At 33.6% G+C, this 26,434-nt stretch overlaps 1 protein-coding gene across 3 annotated transcripts; it reads left to right on the top strand.

Moving 5' to 3' along the window:
- Positions 1-405: 405 nt before the first annotated feature.
- Positions 406-25,849, top strand: zetaCOP (COPI coat complex subunit zeta). Of its 3 annotated transcripts, XR_015825385.1 has the most exons (7): positions 406-465; positions 825-970; positions 2,518-2,617; positions 4,916-5,049; positions 8,431-8,521; positions 13,901-13,995; positions 15,837-16,212. XR_015825385.1 is itself a non-coding variant. In XM_088242483.1 (6 exons), exons 1-6 carry the CDS (start codon positions 448-450, stop codon positions 24,138-24,140), a joined length of 537 nt encoding a protein of 178 aa, XP_088098609.1. In that variant the 5' UTR covers positions 406-447; the 3' UTR covers positions 24,141-25,849. The 3 variants fall into 3 exon arrangements, 2 of the variants coding, with proteins under 2 accessions (XP_088098609.1, XP_088098610.1); XM_088242483.1 differs by lacking the exons at positions 13,901-13,995; positions 15,837-16,212 and adding an exon at positions 24,093-25,849; XM_088242484.1 differs by lacking the exon at positions 13,901-13,995 and having other exon boundaries at positions 15,837-16,354.
- Positions 25,850-26,434: the final 585 nt, after the last annotated feature.

Raw genomic sequence — 26,434 nt, 5'->3', positions numbered from 1 at the left:
CGGTAGAATAGTAAGTGACTAAAGTTATCTACAAAGTAAAAAATAATCTAAATTGAAGATTGAAAATACCAAATTCTTCCATCTGTAGATTATTTCAGTTAGCCGCTTGTTTAGATTTGCAACAGCCAAATTTTGTGACAAAAATCTTATTCGGATTTCAATAGATGGCGTAATAATAAAAAAAATAATAACACATTGACAAATTTGAAGAAAATATATTGTTTTTGTAAAAAATATAGAATTTAATAAACATTTTTTATTATCAAATGAACAGAATAATACCGTTTTTATTTTTCATATAAAATATTTTTGTCGAAAAATAAGTAAGAACCTTTATTTTTTTACATTTGCGCGGCATGTTGGTACATTTGTTTATTATTGTTAAATTGCAATCTTGGACGTAATGTTACACGTCAAAACTGTCAAATTAACGACACTATTGTCATCATGGAAGGCGCTGTTTTAGTGAGTTTTAAAGTTATTTAAGAATATTTCGATTCGTTGTAGTAATAATTTTGAAGAATATCATCATGTTTAGTTAGTAGTACAATCAAGTCATAAATTTCTCCGAATTTTGTACATAATTTCAGCATTTCACGGCCGCCGGTTGCCACATTTTTGTTTCTCGTATTTATTGCATTTTATGTTGCAGTCTCTTCTGATTTTAGCACAGAATTATTAAAATATATTTATTCATAGTTTATTTAGTGTTGCTATTCAACTCTTATCAGTTTTTTGCGTATTTTTCTTGACTAAAAATCGGTGTGATTCGAAGTTGTGCAATTTTGTTTTTACAATTACTTAATCAATTTTTTTTATTTTAGCCCCCCACTTTGTACGTCGTCAAGGGGATGTGTATCCTAGACAATGATGGCAACAGAATTCTCGCTAAATACTACGATAAAGAAAGATTTCCCACAGCCAAAGAACAGAAAGCGTTTGAGAAAAATTTGTTCAATAAGACACACAGGTTTGTAACATTAAATAGTTTTTATGAGTTTTAAAGGTCGGAGGATTTGAATGTCGGGTTTTAATCCCGTGGCTAGTGTTGCAGACTCACGGATCAGAGGTCCGAGGTTCCAATCTCTCCCTACCCCAACTTGATTTCCATTTTCTAATAGTGAGTTTTTTTACAACTCGTTGAAAATGGCCACCAAAATTAAAATATTTGGGTAAATTACATAGAATTAAGAATAGTCCAGAAACCGCATACGAGCATCAAACAGAAGGCGACTAAACTACTCGTAAATGATGATGACACCTTACGCCCTGCACATATAAGTCACTGCACAACTCTGCTCCGGAATATCTAAGGGAACTATGCATTCCAGATGAACTAGCTGACAGGCGTCTCACGCTTAGATCAGCTATGTCTACGGCGAGAGGAAAACTTATTATACCTCTACGCAAACAGCGCACTGAATTTAGTGAACGCGCATTTGCGGTCGCAGGCCCTATGGCATGGAATGCTCTCCCAGCAGAGGTGCGAGGCTGTGATAGTGAAGTGATGTTTCGGAAAAAAACTTAAAACCCACTTGTTCTCTAAATCATTTGAATAAATCCGTAGCATGTGACAACAAAATAAATTGTTTTAATTAAATTACGAATTTAAAAGCTTCAATTAAATTAATTTAAAAATAGAATCAATAGAGTATTAAAAAAATAAACCACAATTACATATCAATGAAATACATATTAATAGAAAAATAGTAAACAAAGAAATCCCACAAAGGCATGGCCTGTTCGTGGGTATACAAGAAAATGTTAATGAATTTTTGCTCCTATAATAAATAATGCACAGTTATAATATTTTTGTGTAACATAAGAAAGAAAAAATAAAATATTCTGTAAATGATAATATGTTTTTTAATTTTTTTCATAGTAATTAAAAAAGGAAACAAAAAATATTAAAAAAAACACAAAAATATTCCTTATTAAAGGGCAACAAAATAAATCATAGAAAAAAAGAGTTCATATCTTTAGTTTGAATCCAGGATAGTGTATATTTTTTAAAAGAAGGAAAATGTTGAAAGTTTGGAATCGATGAAATATTATCAGTAAAAAAATATTTTTTTTTTTTTTCATTTTCAAGACTCGATAATGTTGCTATTTTGCTAATTACATTATTGATGTGAGTTGTCCATGTCAATTGTCTGTCTATTGTTAGTCCTAAATATTTTCATTGAAATTTTTACTGATGTCATCTTTGCGAAAATAACCCTTCTATAATTTTGATAATTCTGTTCATGTTCTATTGATATAATGATGTAATTTTGATAATTTCGGGAGCTAGGCAAGCGAGGCAGTCACAGGAAAGAGTTAAAGAGTCTCTTTCACTGCCTAATATGGCCTCTGTGGGTAGCTCCACGTAAAAACCAAAATATGCATCCAATGCACTGGAACCTATTCACAGAGGACTTACAAATCTAATCAGTCATTATCAAGTTGGCTTCTGTATCTAACAATTGTTATAATCATCCCTAGATAGAATTAAACCAATGACTTATGAAATTTTAGAGCTAATGCTGAAATAATTATGCTGGATGGTCTCACATGCGTCTACAGAAGTAATGTGGATTTGTTCTTCTACGTTATGGGAAGTTCTCACGAAAATGAAGTAAGTAAATCATTCATAACCTTAAATTTCTTAGATTGGCTATAAAGATACTCGCTGTCCATCATTGGTGTTTATTTATTTATTTAACACTATCTTCTTCTCTTAGTGCCCTGTCAGGTATCCCCAACGTTGGCAATCACTCTGGCAAAAGTCTCTCTGTCCTGTGCTGCCCGGAAAATCGGCTCCACAGTCCTGAAGCCAGTCCAGTCTCGTATATTTCGCAGCCAGGACATCTGTCTTCTTCCAGCCCCTCTATGACCCTCAATCTTGCCTTTCAAAATTAAATGAATCAAGTGGTACTTTTCTGCACGTATTATATGCCCCAGATACGAAATTTTATGAATTTTTATGGTAGTTAAGAGTTTTCTGTACGTTCTAGCTCGACTTAAGACTTCTGAGCTCGTTATCAGGTCTGTCCAAGATATCTTAAGCATTCTGCAATGCAACCACATCTCAAAAGCCTCCAACCTGTTCATAGTGTTCACCTTCAGAGTCCAAGTTTGGCAGCCATACAACAATACAGACCACACATAACATTTTACCAATCTTTGCCTTATTTTCAAGTTCAGATTAGTATTGCAGAAGTGGTATTTTATTTTATTAAAAGCAGCTCTTGCTGTCTCAATTTTGAATTTAATTTCTATATCTGGGTCGAGGGTCTCTGTTAGAATGCTGCTGAGGTACTTAAACTTGTCCACCTTTTCAACGTCACTACCCTTTAATTTGAGAGAAAATGCGGAGTTATCAAGTCGGCCAAATGTTATCCATTTTGTTTTATCAACATTAATTGTTAAACCCAGTTGTTCGCCAAATGCATCCACACTATTTAACAGCTCCTGAAGATCGGTAATGGTATCCGCCAGCAAAACAGTGTCATCGGCGTACCCGATATTGTTGATTACGACTCCATTGACACTATATACAAATACAATGAAAATTTATATATATAAGGGCGGGCATATTGCTTTAAAGGAATTTCTTCCTACCTACCCAAACCGTTCGGAAAAAGAAGTTCGTTTGAGAAAATTACAAGTACATAGACATATTCTAGGCAATTATACAGAATCTTCTAATTTTATACACAATTTAAAACAAAAATTAACATCATCGTTCCATGTCCGCTCCCTAGTTGGAGCATATGGTATCCACAAAGATCCGCAGTGGACGTCCGGGACGTCGAGAACCTGATGCCTTGTAAAGTAGGCAATCGTGGTTAAGGCTTTCAGGAGGCATCCGCAGTATATGGCCTAGCCAACCGTATCGCCTCCGCTTGATAATAGTTGTAACTGGAGTTTGCTGCGTCCGTTCTCTTATTACTTCATTCCTCACAAAGTCAAACCACCGCACACCCAAAATTCTTCTGAGACACCTATTCTGAAAACTCGGAATTTTGCTGTTTTGGGCCGTAGTGAGGTGCCACGACTCGCATCCGTAGAGGAGAATAAGTGTTCTGCAGGCGTTTTATAGGCAGCATTTGATTTTCACTGAGTAAATATCCGATCGCCAGACAGCCTCCATACTGAATATCTTGTTTTGTCAACCATTATTCTATTTCTAAAGACGGTATGTCATGTATATTAAAAAATTGCTAAATATAGTATGCCAAATCTATTTTACACCCCTCTGTTGATGAGAAGAACGGAGTTTGACATTTGCAAAAAGAATGCCTTATTTTTTAAAATGTTTATTTTATGTTTTGGAATTCAGCCATAAACAAGTACCTAGGTACTTACTTAAATTCAATATTTGAATATTAACAATATTACTTTTGGAATTTAATCACGAGCAAGTAATTAGGTACCTACTTATCAATAAAAAGTCTTTTTCCTTTTATCCGGCCAGTTTTTGCACGCTTTCACGACACAATCAGGCATGTTTCTTTTAATTTCCTTTGGTTTCGAATAAAATGTCAAGATCGCGTCAAAACCCAGCTGGCGGTTAAAGAATGACTTAATATCATAAGGCTTGTATAGGCCAAGACTTTCATATTCCCTTTTCAAAAATGTTCTCCATCTATGTTATGCTAATTTTACAGCAGGTCAACGAAATTTTGTTTTTTTTTTTTATTTGAAAATTTATTTATAAACCCTTACGGATTATTACATTCATATTACATAAAATAATATATACATTTTTCATTTATACTCTGTTGTTCAAGATAATATTTTTTACATCTTTTTGAAAAGTTTGTCTGAGTCTTTTGTTTAGTTTTGTCTGGTAGTTTATTATATAATTTCAGTCCCTGGTTCATTAGTCTTGATTGTCCTTGTCTTGTTTTAGAAAGTTGTTCATTTTTAGTTGATCCTGATGTCAGTATTAAACGGTCTGTACGAGTCCGTCAGCCAAATACTAAGGAGAGGTGTGGAAAAGAAAGCCGTTCTCGATAGTCTAGATACTGTTATGTTGGCGGTTGATGAAATCTGTGACGGAGGGTAAGTTCAACTTTCCCTTAATTATTTATTTTTAACTAATTTTCTAGAAATCAGATCGCTTTCTTTTTTCTTATTTTTATATATATATATTTGGACCCCTGTATGTAGTAGCCTTACGTGTCACGTACAAGGCTAAGGTACAAAATGTTTTTGTTTGTCTTGGAAATGGGATGTTCGATCACTGATTTTGGTTTATTAACTTTATGAGTCCAATCACCGTTGTTTCAAAGTCCAAGAACAATGGCGCGTGATAACTACTTTTAACAACAGTGTGGATATCTGTTAAGGATATTCTATATTTGCTGCATTCTGCTTCAAGATTATGGCATAAACTGAAAAATGGGCACTGAAATAACAGATGTTCGATACTCTGTGAAGAAATATCGTCGCATGGACAATAGTCATCATTCCTCAATTGAAACCTATATAGGCAACTTTTCATAGCTCCATGTCCGGTAAAAATTTAGGGTTGTTTAGAAAGTACTTTGGCGATGACGACGGAAGTTTGCTGCATCAGATCGCTATCGGAATTCAGAGTCTCGTAATTTATATTTTTCAATTATTATTAATTATTAGGTGTACAACTTTGCTTCCGCTGTTTTCCTGTAGATGGCTTTAGTGGTAAGTAATGGTCGAAATAAATAGATCATACACGTCATGCAATAAACTTGGACAACTGTCAACATAACCTCGTAGAATCATTGTTTGATTTGTGTCTGCATCATAAAGTTATTCTCGATTGAAAATATCAGTTTATGAGCCAAATTCTCGTCATTTGTTAGAGGTTTTAATTTTCTGCTTCAATGTGAAGAAATCTGCGGCCGAGGCTCATCGAATGCTCTCAAATATTTACGGTGAGGCCGCTATTAGTCGTGAGTGGTTTCCACGCTTCAAGAACGGTGATTTTCACGTCAAAGACCGTCATAGTGGCAGAAGAGAGAAGATTTTCGAAGATACAGAATTGGAGGCATTACTTGATGAAGGCATATTAAAGTCAAGAAGAATTGGCACGATCATTGGGAGTGACTCAACAAGCTAGAAAGCAAGCCGAGGCACACGATAAAGTAATTTTCCAGCATGACAATGCTCCATCCCATATTGCGAAAGTAGTTATACTCGGAAATGTTGAAATGGGTAATCTTACCCCACCCGCCGTATTCTCCAGATGTTACTCCCTCTAACTATCACTTCTTTCGATCAATAGCACACGGCCTGGCCGACCAGCACTTCCGGTCTTATGTAGAAGTAAAAAATTGGATCGATTCGTGGGTCGCTTCAAAAGTTGACCAGTTTTTTCAACCCAAGATTCGTACACTGCCCGAAAGATGGTAGAAAGCAGAGGCCAGCGATGGACAATACTTTGAATCATATATGTATAACCACAAAACAGCGGAATCAAAGTTACAAACATAATATTATTATCGATTTGAGTTGTTTTAACATCTTCCAACACGTGTAGCAAAAATGTTCCTGACTAAATGAAGGAAATTCCTAGCTAGTCGGGACCTGAAACAAAGAACCTCTGTACTTTGCACAAACAGTCAATTATGTATAATGAATAGCGCTAATGGAAATTCGATAGATTGGTTATAAAATCTAATTCTTACTAAAAAATATTTTTGTGTATGTTTTTTGACGCAAATACTGGGAAAAATAGTAATAAAAAAAAGATAATTTTTTTCAGTTTTAATTTCGTATTTTAGTTTATGTGGACAATATGCTACACCGGGCATTAAAAGGTAAAAAAAAACAAGAATGTAAAGAAAACAAGAAATAACAATTCTTATGAACATCATTTTGTATAATAATGAAAGTTAAACGTAGTTATACAGAAAGCATGGAAAGCCAGCCATGGAAAAGTGAAACTGAGATAATAACTATTTTGTGAAAAGAGTGAATTATAAAATCTACACAATAGTTTGAATGTTTTTGACTTTAACAAACGATAAACAATGAATACATAAGTTTTTTTTTATATTACAAACAAAAATCTTATTGTGTATTTGACCAGTTTGAAAGATTTTTTAAGTACCATAAGATTTTTCTAGTTTTGTGGGCGTTTTCTGCAAATTGAGAAATGTCATTTTTGTGATCGACACCTTTTTCCGGAGGTGATTAATACAGTTTTTTATATGAAAGCGGTCTGGCTGTTTTTAGCAGAACATAGAACCGACGTTACTGCACCCGATAACATCAATATCTCATTTTTCCGAAATTGTAGACTGGCTGCTTTCTGCATAACTACATTCAGTTGCGGAAACAATTATAACTTCAAATCTTAAAAAAAACACAAAGATATCACCCATTGAACTTTAGCCAAATTACACTTTTGACAGAATACGTGCAACTGACTTTTTGTTTCAAATTTTATTGAAAATTTTGGCCCATTGGCTACTTATTAAAATAAATTCTAATGGCCAGTATATATACAATATAATAAACTAGTAGCCGAGTGATAAACATGTTTGAAATGACTTTATATACCGTTTATTGGTATGCAGCAGATCCTCTACATTGGGAATTGTAGGGTCAATGGACAGCAGTGGCGAGCCGTGATTTATTTTATAGGTAATCTATAAAAAATGTTCATTAATTTATACCTGCATAACATGTAAGTAATAAATAAATGACAATTTTTTCTGTGATTCTGTGAAAATCAACTCAAACAACAATTATTCTAAGCCACGTGATATACATAGCTTTATTCTATACTATTTTCATAGAATACTTGTACAAAAGTTTATCAACATACACCACAATGACATTCAGCAGATATTTCCATTATCTCTTCTGTCATTGACAGAACTGTCAAAGTGTCAACACTTGAGCACTGGCCGATTTCTTATAAAATGAATAATGCCAAAAACGGCCACTGCGAACGCCACCTGTCCCATGTGATACATAATATGCCAACGGTATCCTATCAAAGAAAAATAGTCCTTCGGAAATAATGTTCGAAATACTAGTTTCCAAATAGAGAATCTTCAAATAATATTTGTAATCTGCGAGTTTGTTTTAGTACTAAAAAAGCCGACTTGGGTTAAAGACGAAAAATATAGTGTACTTTTTTGTTTGGATGAATAAGCTGCGGTAATCGGCTATATTCATCGTTCGCTGAGAATGGGCTGGGCGCTGGCGCTGGGCGCATTTCATAGATATTTTTTTGTAGGAAGATATGAACGGTGATTTTCAATAAATAACAATTGTTTTATTTATTTTCCCATAAACATGGTTACTATAAAAAAATATTATCCAAAGTCAAATATAATGGTAAGCTGTGCATAATCGCTTATTTTGACGATTCGCCCCTGATGGACAGTGGAGCAGGTTCTTAGTTTTGATTCGAACTCTGTTGATTATTTTGGTTTAATTTTTTTGCAGAATAATTCTGGATGCCGATCCTGTTTCAGTGGTTGGTAGAGTTGCTCTCAGAACTGAGGATGTGCCATTAGGAGAACAGACTGTATCTCAGGTAAATTACATTTATTATATTTTATTATAAAATCAAGTCTCCCTTTCTACATGGTGGATATGTCGCTGCCGGATTTTCAATTAGAGAACGGTTTTCGGTTTTCTTACTTGTTAATTAACTATAGTAATGGTTCGAATATAATAAATTAGAAATTTATTTATATACGGCATTCTGCTATTTTACATATATGTGGTTTAAAGAGTGCTTAAAAATAAAAATATAAAAAAATTGAGTATGATATATTAATATACTCGTACTATACATATTATAAATTACTTGAAATACATACATATTTTAAAGTAATTATACAATAACAAAATACATTAATCAATAAAATTATAACTATTCCAACCCAATCTCTTGAAGTTGATTTGCTCTTTTTGATAAAAATATGTTGGACACTTTATTTTTTAAGTTAGGCAGAGATAAACTAAATATATCAAAATATGATGCATATTCATTCCCAGTATTCTGTAATCTAAACGTAGGTGGGTTATATTGAGCTACCGTTTGACAATTTTGACAATAAAATATTGTAGATGTTCTGCTTAACCTATGTGGTAAATAGAATGAAATCAACTTCAGTAGATCAGGGGTATCAAACATCGGTTTTATTATTTTATATAAAGTCGTAAGATCGGTCGATGTTCTTCGTTCTTGCAATTGAGTTAATTTTAGAGAGTCTAGAATTTTGTTATAATTTAATTGATTACTAGACAAACCCATCTTAAAATTAATACATCTAAGGGCCGGTTGCATCGACAAAAGTTAAGTTAAAGTCAGGGCTAAAGTCAAATAAAAGTTACTTTTATGTCAAAATGCGTTGCATCAAAAAGAGTTAACTAAATATTAACAAAAAAGTTAATTTTATTTAACCGGCCGCTAGGGGGCCGTTTAAAGTTAAATGTGATCTGCCATCTGTCAAAAAAGCGTTGTGAGTGTTGAAATCCATTGATCGATCTGTGAAAAGTTGCACAAAATGTCAATTTTATCTGATTTTTCGTTTTCCGATGACGAATTTATCATCGAGTATATTCTAAACCGATAAAAAAAACTGTTCAAACCACGAACAGACCATTTTTTGTGGGAAGAGTCCGACTTTATCGCAAGATTTCGAATGTCAAAAAAGTGAAGAACTAATAATTATTTGATTTTTTAATTGTTAATTATTTTTCAAAACACAGGACTTGATCATCAGCGGCATGGTGTAAAATAAATTTAAATCATCACTGTATTGAAATGCTGTTTATTTATTTTTAAATAGAGCTAGATTGAGCTCAGCTAACTCTTTTTGGGCATTTAAGGCTGCCATAATTGCCCGAAAAATGTCATTTTTTGCTCTATTTCTAGAGTAAAAAGTTCTTCATTTTGTTTTAGCTTTTGCTCTTTTAATTTTTTATGTAGTTCAAAAAGGACGATGTCCCTTTTGTTCTTTTCTTCTCCGAATGCGCAGTGTTGCTTCGCCCTTTCGCACACACTGAAAATTGGAACGAAATTTAAACGTTTGTGCCCAAAGACGCGTCGCGTGGCATGTGTATTGCTACTTGTAAATAAACAAGTACGTGCTTGCGCAAAAATCCCAACAATTTTTAGGGTGAAACTTGAACCTTTACAGTGGCAACATTCTTAACTTTAACTTAACTAAAATAATGTTGATGCAACGGAATTTTTCAGTTACTAGATTTGGAGCCTTAACTAAGTTTAAATATTTAACTTTAAACTAAATTTATACCAACTTTGATGCAACCGGCCCTAAGAAACTCATTCTGAATTCTCTCAATGGAATCTGAGAAAGTGATTTGATAAGAAATGCAGACAGTACTGATTGAATCTAGTGTTAATGAACATGGATTGAATGTCATTAGCTGTGTCGTGTCGGTTAACCGGTACCAGTGCTGAGCTGACTCAGATTTACGTTTCCGTTTTGCGAGAGCTGGTGACGTTTTAGTAACAGTGTTGGTGGGCCTGGTACCTTATTTATTATTTATTTGGATAACCAACAGCTATATTTATCTCAAATATAAAACAAACAAAAAATTACAAATAAGCCGATTACAGGTTTTCACAAGTAACATCACAGTAAGTTAAAAAATATTCTCAAACATAAAATGAACGTAATGAATCTAATGTAAATCAAAAACAAAAGAAAAAATACTACAAATTATTTCAAAAACAAACCTCGCATGTCCAAAATTTGTCCCATGTCACACGGAAAAGAAAAAATATTTTTTTTTAATGCATAAACAGACCCTATAAATACGTAAATTTAGAAATGTTGTTTTCTGGAGTTACGTTATTTTATTTGTGAATCTCGCTGAGTCACATGGTTTGACAACATACAACTCTGAGGGTTTCACAAATATACTTAATTATTTATTTATTTGTAATGTATTGTATTTGGATAGTTGTACAAAATAAATTTTAACAACTGCTTATTTCTTCTAATAAATATTTTATACAAAAATTTAAAAATAAAATATACAACCTTATTTATCAGACGCTTTCTGACACTCTATAGTACATTTACGGAGATTGGACCGCTATGCACGTGCCCACTGCGTGATATCGCATGATTAGCCCATTTTACACCATGTCAAAAATCTACACTGCATGATACCGTCGATATTTATTGTTTCACAATTATTTACTTATTTAATGCCTGGCAAACACAATAACCAGTACGCCATGAGACCCACTAATCCCCAGTCGATTTCCTTTTGCAGGATTTTTACCCGAGAGTACTCGCTAAATTTAAATAATGATTTTGATAAAATTATCATAAAAATTTATTTTTATTGATTGGTTTGGTGTTTATTTTGTAGGACTCCATATTAAAACTTAAAACAAACACTGATTTGAGTCTACTAAACACTTAATTTTATTTTTACAAATACATGATGTTCTATAAACCCTGTCACATCCGAAACCACGATGATCAGTATGGGCAAGAAGACATATTAGCATATTTAAAAAAATATTTAGAACAAAGAATTTTTTTTAAATAAAGAATTTTAAAAAACAAATGTTTGCTTACTTCTGCAGAGGAGAAGTGAGGAGAGCGCGGCGCAGTATCAGACTCCCCCCTTTCCACTCCTCATTTTACCCCTGCAGAAGTAAACAACCATTTGCTTTTTTTATATTTTATTTCTTTAAATTTTTTTCGTTCTAAAAAATTATTTTTATGTGCCAATATGTCTTCTTGCTCATACTGATCATCGTGGTTTCGGATGTGACAGGGTTTAAAGAACATCCTGTATAAAAACACTGTAAAAAAAAATTCGTGACAATTGTTTTGCCTTGTTAGGGCATTTTCAAACGAATGTGAAGATTAGATGGATTGAATGTCCTTATATAGTTATATAATTCAAGGTACTTTAGTAACAAATAAAAATAATCTTATGAACTATAGCATGTACATTAATCATAGTTGCGGGGAAAACCAATAGTTAAGGGCAAGGCTAAGTGTTTAATATGTAATGGGGAATTTAGGTATGCATTTATATTTGAATTACAGAAAAATTTATAACAATGCAAGTATTTATTGACACACATGTATGTATTGTGAGATAATTAATGAAGCTTTATAGTTTTATATTTATATTATTTACTGTCCTAAAAACTTCCGCGCGTTACGGTGCTGTGTAATCACAACACATTAAAAAAATGGGAGATTTTAAATTGTAATAGTGTAATATTCATCGGCAATTGCTTCAATTATTTAAAGTTAAAGTCAAAAGTGATGGTATTTTTAATCTAATTGCTAAAAATATGAAAAAAAAAAAACATTCAATTCATGCTATCAGTGCTCGCAAAAGAACCGCCCCCAACGAAAGCCGAGTAGCTACTTATACTAACGCAGCTAACAGGCGTCTGGGAAAAGTACCAGAAACTTTGCTGTCCGCGCGTGTGACGCATAAAAATTATCTCTCTCGCTCCCAAATATACCCGTATTATCGAGAGTGTGCGAGACAGTTATATATTAGGTTTACTTTTTTACTACGAACGCAACATGCGACACATTGAGAAACTTTCTTTTGTATTGGTGATATCCAGATTTTTGATAAAACGCTTTTTATGTTCCCAACAAGCATTAATTATATTTTTTAAAAAGCATTTTTACCATTTTACGTAAATGTATAACGAAGGAATACAGAAAATCTCAACCCGTCATTTATCATATTTATGGAGATATTAAAGTTATTAGATGCAATGTGCACTAGCTACACATCACCGGGAAGGGAGAGTTAATATGTATCATATTTTTTGGGTTCTCCCAAGTAGGTTTAATTAGTTCTGACATCCGTGAAGTGCCGGTAACCATTTTGAGGTTAATTTAAGCCTATCGTCTTTATTTATGTACAAAAATGACCCTAAATGACTGCGGTAAACACTCCTGGGCCCTGATTATAATGTAAAGTAAACAGTTATCTTCCAAAATAAAATTTATACAGCAAACCCCCCTATAACGTACACTCATAATATTTCCCCCTATAATGTTTGCGGTAGTTTTTTCCCATAACGGTGGTCCCCCGTATAACACTGTAGGTCCATGTGCCTTTACCTTGATATACGCGTTCAGTGGAACAACATTACACGAAACACTTAGAAATATGTAAAGCCCAATGTTATAAAATTGACAAAGAAATGCGGGCAAAAGTTATATCCGACAATAAAAAAAATGGTTATCCAGTTGATAATTAAAATGATGAAGAAATTGTTGAATGTGATAGATGATACTGACAGTGATTAAATATACAGGGTGTTCTTTAAACCCTGTCACATCCGAAACCACGATGATCAGTATGAGCAAGAAGACATATTGGCACATTAAAATAAATTTTTAGAACAAATAAAATTTTAAATAAATAAGAAACTCAAGTTGTGAAGAGATCCATCTGACTGAATAATTTCAAGATTTAATTAAGAGAAGGTAATATAGAAGTCTAGGCATCTACAGGGCTTATGACCTTATGGCTTCCCTTAAATGTTCTTCATCTCTGTTGTAATATGTTAATATAAACAGCTCCCCAGGGAGTTGAATCCGGTCCTTGTCTACAAAAATTTTGACAAACTCAAAATATTGTTAATTTTATTTAATTTACTTTCATATAATTTTGAATCCTCTATCCTAACCTCTGTTTTGTATAAATACACTGAACTCCCTAATAAAGATACCAGTCTCGAAGATGTTGCGAAAGCGATGAAACCGGTCACTGGATATTCCAAATTTGTGGATTAAAGTATCACTCGTCTTTTATTTCTATAATAAATTACAATGAACTTCAATCAAGAATTTTCACTTACTAACTTAAATGTTTTAAATAACCACAAAGTAAGGGATTTTCTTTATAATAATATAGTTCCTTTCAATTGTTGCAGGATTTGTTTAAGTTGATAGGCTTTTAGAAGAAATCTGTAGACATTTTTTCCAGCGAACGAACGAGAACAACTACAAAATGCGATTTATCGTGTATGTATGTACATAAACTAATTGCAATAATTAATTTAGGAAAAGGGCTAAGTGGGTGATGCGACACTATTGCCGAAATTGAGTCATACCGTATAGTCTCTGTAATCCTAAATACTAAAGCTGCCTCCAAAAGCCGCACCGTTGCTCGATAATGCTCCTAGCCATCCGAATCGCACCGATTTGATAAGTGATGATGGACAAACTTCAGTTCTGTGCCGCCATGAGCAAACAGGCAGTTATTTGCACATTGAGTCATATTTTGAGATATCGTCAGTTACCGCCAATCTCTAAATCAACTTTTTACAAAAGACAGAAAAAACTATTCGTAAAATTAAATCTGACATAATTTGTTGCAACAGAGGGAAAACATTTTTGAGAAGAGAATATCAAAGTCTAGGCACTTACAGGGCTTATGACCTGTCGTTGGCTTGTTTAAGTGGCCACTTTACACACATTTCCTCAACCCTTCCATCTGTTGAATTTTGTGAAGTAAAAGAGCTGAAACCTTTATCATGTGTATGTAATTCATCCGGCTGAACCAATTCACCTATTAGGCAACGCAACGCCTGAAAACAATTTTCCAATTTTTATACTTCTTCTTTTCCGGTTAGTTGATTCAACAATGTTTTAAGTATGTCTAAATGTTTGCAGACAGGCTGAATTTCCTCCCTAGGGAGTTATTCAGATCTTTTTTTTTAAATATTTTATTTTTGCACCATAACAGGCCAGGAGGCCCAATTACAGTGGTGAATTACATCACAGAACATTCAGGCTTGAGAAAAATCACATTTTAATTTTTGTGTTCTCACCGGGAATCGAACCCGGAACCTTCCGTGCGTGAGTCAAGCGTCTTGACCACTACACCACGGATTTGTTGCAACAACTGGTACTGTTCTTCTTCAGAATACCGCAGTACAGACTCCTATTGGTCTCACATGTATCATATGATTAGTAAAAATCCTTTTATATTAGTTTTTCCATATTTAACAAATTCAAGGAAAAAACCCTTAATCCTCCAATGTGTGGCTTTTAAAAAAAAAAATCATCAACATAATGCTATCTTTTTAATAGATTAAGTTTTTCTACTGACATTTCTTGGTGGAACTGCTTTTTAATTATAATAATAAAAATACGTATATATGTAGTTTTATTCCACTTTTATTTATAAATTTTTACCAGTGATCGGGTTTTGTCGTGACCGACATCGTCAGACTGGTCTGTCACGACAAAACCAGTTGTCTGTCTGTCTGTCAACGGTCCACCAGTCTGAGGATGTCGGTCACGACGAAGCCCGGTCACTGGTAAAAATTTATAAATAAAAGTGGAATAAAACTACATATATACGTATTTTTATTATTATAATCAAGCTATCTTTTTATATTCAAAAGGGGCTTATGTGGTGTTTTATGTTTCGGATGATAGTCAGCACAAAACTCCATAATTAGATAGATACTGCTTTAAATAACGCATCTAATTATATTAAAAACATAAATATGAAAAGTAAGATTGTAAAAATTATTGTTTCCGGGAATTGCTGATTTGACCTATAAGCGTTCTCCCTGCGATTGCCCTTAGAGTTTTCATTTCCGATGTTCAAGCAGATTCTTTATCCTGGTTGCGTCAGCTCTTATTTCAATCCCGTATGTCGTGATTGGCCTGACACATGTCTTGTAAGTTTATCGCTCCGAATAATATTGCCAAGAAATTTAGGCCTATGGCTTTAGGCATCAAGTCTTTCATTCTATGCAGACTCATGTGACATCTTAGCCACGCGGGTGTTAAAAATATATTTAAACAAAATATTTGATTTACCAGAGTTATTACATGAGAATATTATTATTATAGGTCATTGACGCGGTACACAGCCTTTTCTGGTAGGAGCTGAAGACGACAGCCATTTCGTGTTAGGCTTCTGTGAAGAAAGTCCCTTTGGGACTAAACATTCCGCGCATATCACAAAACCTAGAACAAATTAAATATTAAATAACCTGTATTATACAACATATGTACCAAATTTAGTCAAATATTATAAGATTGTTACTGTTTATACAAATTAGATATTTTTTAATAAAACTCCAAAGTGAATAATTTTAATGTGAATTAAATTCATTTAATTAATGTAAGATTTTTCTAATAATGGTCACCGGACTTTCCGACAACTGATTATGAGGTATACCCAGAAAGTATGTTCTGAAAAATTCTATTATTGGAAGAGTAAAAATATTTAAAAAATTAAAATTTTGGTATTTTCAAACAAATTTTAAATTCCAAAATTTGACACAATTATCGCAAAATAAGTCATTTTACTTGGGATCAAAGTATATCAAAAACCTTCCACTAGAACTTAAAATACATGACAAAAATGTAACTGAATAAATCTTTTTCCGTCCTCAAATATCGTCAGCCTAACTTGTAAAACTTGTAAGCATAGAATTAAGAATACTCCAGAAGGAGCGTAGGATCATATTTGAATACATCGGACTGTGTCCAAAAATACTCCCACTTCGCCCCCACTTTCCATATTCATATTCTAAAATATGCCTCCGTGGTCTGGCCTCCATTCTTTGTGAATCGCATTGAATCAGTCCAACATTGCTCGCTTCGAAAAGCAGCGTGGATGCTTGGACTAGAGAGAGGTAATTATTCTTATGCTGATGAGTCAATGTTAAATATTTCTAGTCTACAAAAACGTAAAACTAATATTGACTCCATATGTATGTTCGGCATACTAAATGGTATAATCGATGTGCCATCATTACTGGGACAAGTAAAATTCCATATTCCGACTCGTAGGTTGAGAAACAATGAAGTGCTGTTCATCGATCAGCATAGATAGAACAAACTATGGCCTTAATTCTCCAATGGACCCGTCTTTGTCGTATTGTTAACTCAAGACGAGATCTGGACTTTTTTGGTTTGAGTTTACAACGATTTAAACGAGCACTTAATAAATGGTCCAGATCTTGTCTCGATGTCCCTTATGTTTGTTAATGCTTCTTTTCTTTTTTAAAAAATGTTTTTGACTATTCTTATATTGTAATATTAACACCCTATAAATTGTATAAATGGACAGTGTCCGTTAGTAAATAAACTCTGCATTACTTGTTTCCTTATACAGACAGGACAGTCTGTGTCGACTGTATAAAGCTCGGTAGCCGGTGGATAATCCGCCACGGAATATGTCGTGTTGTGATTGCTCGTTCGATTGCCGATTTACCACAATGTAATTTCTGCTGGGTGTGGCACCAGCCTTACAAGTTAGGGTGGCGATATAATTAATTAAAAACTCTAAATGTGAATACAACTTTTTATTATTATACTACATATTATTTCTGTATATTTAATCAACACCACCTAGACTCGAGGCCTGGGCACTGCAAACAAAATGGCTGTCTTAAATAGTGAAAATTTTGACATTTACAAATGTCAAATAACAATAACAATTGTGGTTTATTAACATAAAAATTCCTATAATCTACTACATTTTTGCCGTAATAGATTTCTCTACATTTTGTGTAGTCTGCCAATTAGGCAATTAAGGTGTAACCTTTTTAAGGCAGACATTTTTGTATGCAGGGCAAAATAACAATAATACATGACTACCTATTAGTGTATTAATTTTCCTAATTTATTTTATATTTTAAAATCGAGTCATTAGGAAACACGAAAGCATAAACCTTTTGAAAGCCCTTCGGTATATGCATTCTCGCTCAATGCATCCCTGGCTTAAATAAACAAACTCTCTAACTATGGGTTCGTTTTCGTGTCACTGTCCATAGACATATGTTTAATTATTATTATTAAATCCATTAGTCTTTTCGTAGTTATAAATGCTATTAAATATGGGAAAATAAGTCATGAAAAGTAAAGTTAATTATTAAAAATATGTTGTTTTGTAAAAGAAAATTTAAAATATATGTATTTTTGAAATTAAAATTGTTTTTTTAATGTTATTGCGTATGGAAAAATTATCACTTATGAAGTGAAATATGGAGTCGATAAAAAAGGATTAAAACAGGCCGAATGCTGTTGAAATATGGTCTTTCGGGCGAATGTGGGGTAAGAGTAAATGGTAGTTGCACAAATATCGAGATCTGTGCAAAATTGAACGCTCAGATACATTATGGACCTTCTAGATGTAGGTTCTGCAGTGTGGATGATGAAATACCTTGTCTCATTAATGTGATGTTATGCTTTATATCACAAAAGAAGCCGCATTCTCGGGGAACCACTGGTTAAACCTGAGGGTGTAAGAGCACTCGCCCCCTACCGAATAGCCCGATACTTTAAGGAAATGGGCTTGGAGGAGGCGATTAAGCAATAGATATGAGAGCAGTTGGTATTACTCAGTATTCTGACTCCTGAGACCTGGGCTTGGAGGGCGGGAATTAACTTACGGGGACCCGTCACTTCGGTCATACATATTGAGTTTAATGTGATGCTTCTCCATGCATATGACAGCATTTACAATATCCTCAATAATGCAAAAGCCAATAGTCCTATAAATTATTCTTTAGGACCCGTAGACAAAATAAATCAAACCAAAGTAGTTGAGTAGCTAATGAGCCTTGGTTCACCGACCACTGATCTAAGGCTAGGGCTTCCAATCACACTGAGATCCCGTTACACCGGATGATTTTCTGATCCCACTCGGAGCGAGATCTCGCGGGATTGGCCCATCAACATCCAGTATCAGTTCCATCTTCTTCTTCTTCAGCCTTATTCTCTCCACTGCTGGATGGCGGCCTCTTCCAAACATCTCTATTCCTTCCTATCACCCGCTTTCATCATCCATGTTTTACCAGCTCTATAGCCTATAGAGGCAATGTCATCGACCCATCTTTTCTGTGGCCTTCCAACACTTCTTTTGTTTGCCCACGGTCTCCACTTCATTATTCTGGGTGGCCACCTGCCATCAATTTGCCTCGCCGAGTGTCCTGCCCACTGCCATTTCAATTTTGCTGCACGATCCATGATATCCACGACTCCAGTTCGGCGCCTTATTTCTTCATTTCTTACTCTGTCTCTTAGACATACACCGAGCATCTGTCTTTCCATGGATCGTTGCGTGCATTTTAATTTCTGGCTACTTTTTTGTGTTACAGACATGGTTTCTAGTCCATATGTAGTCACCGGCAGTATGCACACTGTGTGTGGATAGTAAAATTATGATAAAATAAACTGGTAAAATAAAAAATCAGGTATACCTGATAAAGGTGTTTCGTATTCTTATCTTATTGAGTCATAAAGTATGTATTTTAAGTTTTTTATTACTTTGAGGAAAAATATTATCAAAATTACAGATAAATACGGTTTCTAATAAATCGTGCCTGAGCCATCTGTGAAATACCATTTGTAACTTTTGTAATCAATTATAAGTTATGAGGTAACATTGCATATACATATAACATATAACTTTACGGATTTGGGTTTGGAGGAGAGATTTAGCGAAATGAGAACTCTTGTAATGTCACCACGGTTGTTTAATCTATACATGGACAACTGTATGAAAGAGATAGAATGTATGGGTATTGGAGCAAAAGTTGATAACTTTTCACTAAGCTGCGTGTTGTATGCTGATGATGCAGTTCTGTTAGCAAGCAGCAAGGATGATTTTCAACAAATAGTCTCTAGAATGTATGATGTATGCCTCGAGAGCGAATTGACGATGAACGAAAGTAAGTCAAAAGTGATGGTATTTGAAAGGGATAGTGAGGTTACTGGCTGCATAATAAATGTAAACAGCGAACGTCTTGAACAAGTAGAAGAATTTGTGTATTCGGGAAGCATGTTTTCAAGAGATGGAAGAGTAGAAAAAGATGTTGAAAGGAGAGTGAATCCGCAACAAAATGAACAGCGCACTAAACACAGTAATTGCTAATAAAAATATGTCAATCGAAGCTAAACTGGCAGTGCACAACGGAGTTTTAGTCCCAACACTTATGTATGGAAGTGAAACATGGAACTGGCAGAGGAAGGATGAAATCCGAGTGAACGCGGTTGAAATGCGATCTCTTAGACGAATGTGTGGGAAATCAATGTATGACAGGGTTACGAATGATAAAATCTGGCGAGAGTGTAAATCTGAGACAAGTATAATTGATAAGATTAAGAAAGGGTCTCTGAGATGGTTTGGTCACGTAGAACGAATGGACGACGAAAGAATGGTAAAACAAGTATATATGGCGAAAATGAACGGCAACGTTAGACGAGGACGACCGAGGAAGACGTGGCATGATCAGATAAACCAAAATCTCGAGTCTGGTCATGTCAAGAGCAGACAGAACCGAAGGGCATGTATGACCAGATGTATGAATGTGGAAGAAGCTATGAATGTATGTCAGGATAGATGTGTGTGGCAGTCCATGCTCTCTGCCTACCCCTACGGAGAAATGGCGTGATGGTAGTAGTAGTAGTAATAGTAGAAGTTTTGCCTTTCACACAGTAGCCAGGCTCCTTAAGGACCTGGGCTTGGAGGGCGGGAACTATTCACGGGGACTTGTCACAATAGATCTTCACAGGTCGCAGTGACGTCAGGAGCTTTCATAGCACTGACCCCCACCTCTAAGAATAATAATAATTTACATTTATTTTAATTTATCTATTTTATTTGTTTATTTTTTTAATTATAAACAATAATAGATAATAAAAATAATGTGACCTCACTTACTCGTGCCTAGGACACATAACAATATACTTTTTTTATTTTTTTACATGTGAGAATATACAAAGAATACTTTATATACAGAGATAAATTACAAAATGTTAAGACAGTTTTAAACACTACGTTTATTTATTTATTAACGGACATTGTCCATGTATACAATTTATAGGATTTAAATATTACAATAAAAGAATAGTTTAAAACATTAAAAAAAAAGAAAAGAAGCATTGACAAACATAAGGGACATCGAGACAAGATCTGGACTATTTATTTAGTGGTCGTTTAAATCCTTGTAAACTCAAACCAAAAAGTCCAGATCTTGTCTTGAGTTAACAATACGACAAAGACGGTTTATATTAACATATTGCTACAGAGATGATGAACATTTTAGAGAAGGTAATATAGAAGTCTAGGCATCTACACCAGCCAATGACAGGTCATAAGCCCTCGTCTCTGTTGTAATATGTTAATATTAACAGCTCCCCAGGGAGTTGAATCCAGTTCTTGTCTAAAAAAATTTGGACAAACTCAAAATATTGTTGACTTTGTTTATATTTAATTTCTGTGTAAATACCTATATTATAAAACGCGCAATAAAATAACAAATACATAACATAAACTGTAGATTTGTTAAGCATGTGATTCAATATTGGTTTGGGCGAATGAGACAATCCATTTTACTTCCACCCAGTTCCACTATCCATTTTTTTATAGCCTTTTTGAACATTTTCTCGTTACTTAGTATTTCAATAGAAGTAGGTTATAGATTTTAATTGATCCCTTTCTGACAGGGATAATCATCGCGTCAAATTGAGCAGCTAGCCATTACACATAGGATCCACTCATGTACACTTTTTTCTCATAGGAGTCACATGAGTGAATGTGAATGGACACATATAACTTTCTATATATATATTTATTTTTTTATATTTCGTCTGATTGGACCGTAGTTGATGGTTTGAAGTAAATCTTATTTGACTAACATACTGGTACACTTTTTTTGCTGACTGTTCTTTATTTATTTATACTTTTACAATGTTTGTATTATTTTTATTATACTGAATAATGTTCCCTCACTGTGCCGAGGGAAACATTTTACAATAAGTGAAACAAGCCTTAAATTAGTTATTTAACAAAGTTAACATAAAAATAAAATTGTAATAAATACAATTAACCTAATTATCATCTTAAACATAATAAACAATACCTGAAACCTTCATCACCTAGGGCTGAAATCCAGCCAGTCTGCAAGAATTTGGACATACTCAAACATTGTTGAATTTACTACCTGGTAAAAGAAAAGGTATAAAAATTGGAAAATTGATTTCTGGCGTTGCCTAGTAGGTGATTTGGTTCAGCCGGATGAATCTCGCCCACATGATAAAGGTTTCAGCTCTTTTACTTCACAAAAGTCAACAAATGGAAGAGTTGAGGAAATGTGGATGTTCAAACATGGGCAGAATGGTGAATGTTACACAGTGTGTAAAGTGGCCACTTAAACCAGCCAATGACAGGTCATAAGCCCTGTAAATGCCTAGACTTTCATATTCCCTTCTCAAAAATGTTTTCCCTCTCCGATGAAATAAATTTAAACCATTACTTTTTAATCACTTCTTTTCTAAATTATAAAAATGTACTAAGTGTTAAACTTGTTTAACTGTTTACGCTATGATTCATCGCCTCTGTTACTTCAATACTTTTTATATTTAAACTCTTTATTTATTGTTAATTTGCTACATACCTATGTTATAATTTTTTATTTAATTTTCCTTTATTGTATCTTTATTTTCTGCTGATTTTATTTTATTTTATGTATCTACATTTTCTATACTTGTGTACAGGTGTTTTGTTTCATTATAATTGTTTTTCAATATTATTTTATACTTTGTCAAAGGCGTAAGCCGTCGAATTAAATAATTAAATAATAAATTTGATTTCCCAGAACTAATGAATCTACTTTGCTTAGCGTGTCCCCTCCAGACCAACTATACTGTCTGATATTTTCTATATTCGTAACATTAAAACTTATCATTGGAAACATTCTACCATCCCTAGTATATGTGAAGCATTTAACAAGAATTTTAATAGTCTAGGTATATTCAACACTCCGTATAATAGGTACAGAAGAGAACTAACCAGCTTGATTCAGAATAACAGAGAATAGACGCTTTGTCATTTTTGCTTTTTATTTCTCGTCGTCAAATCAAATGCAATTTTCCACTCCTACTTTCCTTCATTCATCCTTCACCACTCCTCATCAATTTCCTTATTTTCTTTCCCACTATTTCTTTGTTATTTAACCATATTGTCGCTTTATTTTAGTATAATGAAGTGAATACATAGGTGCGAAGGTTTTCACGATCACTGTTATCAATGTTTATTTTTTAGGTGATACCGTGTGTGTTGGATTTGTTCCGGCGTTTCGGCTACCATTGCAGGAGCCATCTTCACTAAGGTTACCCTGAAGGTGGCTCCTGCAATGGCAGCCGAAGCATCGGAACAAATCCAACACACACGGTATCACCCAAAAAAGAAACATATTGAAATGAATACATGTTATTGGATAGCAGGCTCTACTATTTTTATATATACATTTGTTATAGTTTCTATTTTTATAAATGACTAGCTAGACTTTGTCCTGCCCGAACGTTGGCTTGCCTGCTATTAGCTTGGAAAAAGACTTTTCATTGATAAGTAGGTGCCTAGGTTGGTTGAATTCTAAAACTAAAAATTGTTAATATTCAAATATTTCATTTAAGTAGGAACCTAGGTACTTATTTATGGTTGAATTCCAAAACATAAATTAAATATTTTTTCAAATATGGCATTCTTTTTGCAAATGTCAAACTCCGGTCTTCTCACCAAAAGAGGGGTGTACTTATGTAAGAATACGTTTTTTTTATGTATTCAATTCAATATTATTTTAGTATTACTAAAAATCAAGTAAAAAGAAATAAATGGGTAGAAATTATAAGGAATTTAAGAAAGAATCTGATTGAGATCCACAAAAAACAAATGCTGTTTGTAAACATTCAAAAACAGACTTTTTTATACACAAAAAAACATCTTTCAATTTGTTTGTAAGTGCATTCTCCTTGAATGCAGCCCTGGTAGATCAATGAATAAAATATTTATGCTCCTTACTTCTTTTTTACATATTAGATTTAAGATTTTAATATCTACGAACACGCGCAGCGCAAAGATCTATATTTCTCTGAAAATCGCATAAAAATCGGTAAAGCCGTTTAGGAGGAGTTGGGTGACATCACACGTACAGAGGAATTATATATATATATATATATATAAAGATAATTTATTTAACCTGTTCATCTGTTTGTATTCTAAATAAATAAAATCAAATTTAACTGATATGAACAAAAATATCTGTGTACATTTATTTTGAAATTAACTCACCTTTTTTTATTTTCTCATTCCAGGTTATCCAATCAGCACGCGAGCAGCTCAAGTGGTCACTCTTGAAATGATGGTCTTCAGGGGGGATTGCGTTTATCATCTGTTTTTGTGTTGTATAATTATTTAAGAATATTTTAAATAAATCTCACTTATATAAATTATTTTCCTCAACTCCCATTTATTTTGCTTTGCTTTGCTTAGTTAGCATTTCTGAAGTTGTTATTCTGATTTTTAAAAATTGTGGCAAAACTGAGTTTTTGTGGGTATACAATAATATTACTTTACAAACCGTATAAGTTATTTTTAGAGGTAGGGGTCAGTGCTATACAAGTTCCTGGCATCACTGCGACTTGTAAAGATCTATTGTGACGGATCCCCATGAATAGTTCTCGCCCTCCAAGCCCAGTCTATAAAGAGCCTGGCCACTGTGTAAAGGGCGAGAGTTCTCATTTTGCTAAATCTCCCCCTCCAAACCCAAATCTGTCAAGTATCAGGCTATTAGGTAGGGGGCGAGCTCCTTAACATCCTCAGGTTTAACTAGTGGTCCCCTGAGGATGAAACTCCTTTTATGATGTAAAGCATCACATTCACATATAATGTGTTTAGATGTTTCCTCATCTGCACTGCAGAACCTACATCTAGAAGTTTGGGAAAAGTTCATTCTAGCGCGGTGTTTGTTTAAGGTGATACTAAACGAAAATATGAAACTTAAAATAAGATAAATATTCTTTTTTGTTTTGTACATCATTTTGTGAAAAAGACCTAAATTATATTGTTATGGTATTTGTTACATTCAATATAGTGTAAAGTTTCCGCAAACCAAGTTTTGTAAAATTTCCATTGAAAATAAATGTAAAAATGATATAAGCGCCATCTATGAATAATTAGTTTCATATTTTCGTATGGTCTTTCACAGTTAGCTCTAGGCAAAATGGTGAATGTTATACAGTGTGTAAAGTGGCCACTTAAACCATTATTCTTATTATGGATAAGTTTATATAGCGCCATTTTTGTAACTTTTTTCATTTGCAGTTTAAGAAAAACAATGTACTTTGTCGCCACATGCTAAGGGTTTATTCGGTACAATAACTTTTCCTCTTGACGTAGATGTAGCTGATCCAAGCGTAAGACGTCTGTCAGCTAGTTCACCTGGAATGCAGAGTTCCCTTAGATATTCCGGAGCAGAGTTGTGCAGTGACTTATACATGAGCCAACAGAGTTTGTATTCCACCCTCTGTGGAAAACGTAACCAGTGTAATTCCCGAAGTAGTGGAGTCCATATCGTCGCCGTTCAGCCAAAAGTCGCTAACCTTAAAAATGACAGTTTGGAGTTAAAGCCATTTGAAGCGTAAAACTATGCTCTTTAAGAGGTATACGTCACTGAGGTAACTCAGTTAGAAAAAACTTACGTAAATCTGAATTATTTGTTTTTTACCGTGATGTGATTATAACAAGAAACAATCAATTAATCAAATAGCCACCTTGCCTCATTAAAAACCTTCCAGATATTTTCAAATGCATTAGAAGGAAAAGTTACTAATGGAATTTATTAAAAAGATGCTGCGTACAAAAAATCTCCAAAACAAAAATCTGACTTTTCTTCGTCTCCAAAATTTCAAATTGCAATTCAAAATTATGTTTTTTGGGTTAGCGACTTTTGCCTGAACGGCGATGCTATTTCTTTCTCTAAAAAGTTCTCCATCTCTGTTGTAACATGTTGAACCTTTTTAAAAACTAAATTTCATGGGAAAATAATAAATGCATTCATAAAATTGTTATATTTTTTTTATTACTTACAGCATCCTTACTTCGTTTTTATCATTATAGTTAATATATATAATATATAGTCATTGTATAGCGTACAATATAATCAATATACACATACACATGTATATTATATACTATAATACCCTAAATGATAGATGTAATTTACCCTAAGTTCTTTTGAAGTGCCCCGTATTCGTGCGTACCAATTACGTACCTTCCGACGAATAAGGACACATCGAAATAATGACGTAGATACAATATTGTCCAGAGAGAGATGTTCAAACACATTTTTTTTTCAAATAATTTGTGACACATTAAAAAATAAATAAAAATATGTGGCAAACGTTTTTAAGATTTGTGTGATTTTTCATTACAAATTTTGAATATTAAATGACATTTGAGGAGATTTTTGATCAATCGATGCATTTGCAATATTTAAAATAACTTTTATTATTTCATAATATGAGGTGTGTTTGAAAATGTTCAACAAATTAGCATGATGAGATGTTATTTTTGATCTTTTACAGATTCATAAGACGTGATAAATTCAGATCTTTTACAGATTTATAGATTGTTTTTTTAAAAATTACAGATAAAT

The sequence above is a fragment of the Micrasema longulum genome, unplaced genomic scaffold (assembly GCF_059751315.1).
Source record: "Micrasema longulum isolate JH-2025_06_02 unplaced genomic scaffold, ASM5975131v1 h1tg000140l, whole genome shotgun sequence".
NCBI lineage: Eukaryota > Metazoa > Arthropoda > Insecta > Trichoptera > Brachycentridae > Micrasema > Micrasema longulum.
Note: the sequence above shows the minus strand (reverse complement) of the source record. Positions and strands in the feature narration are given on the sequence as shown.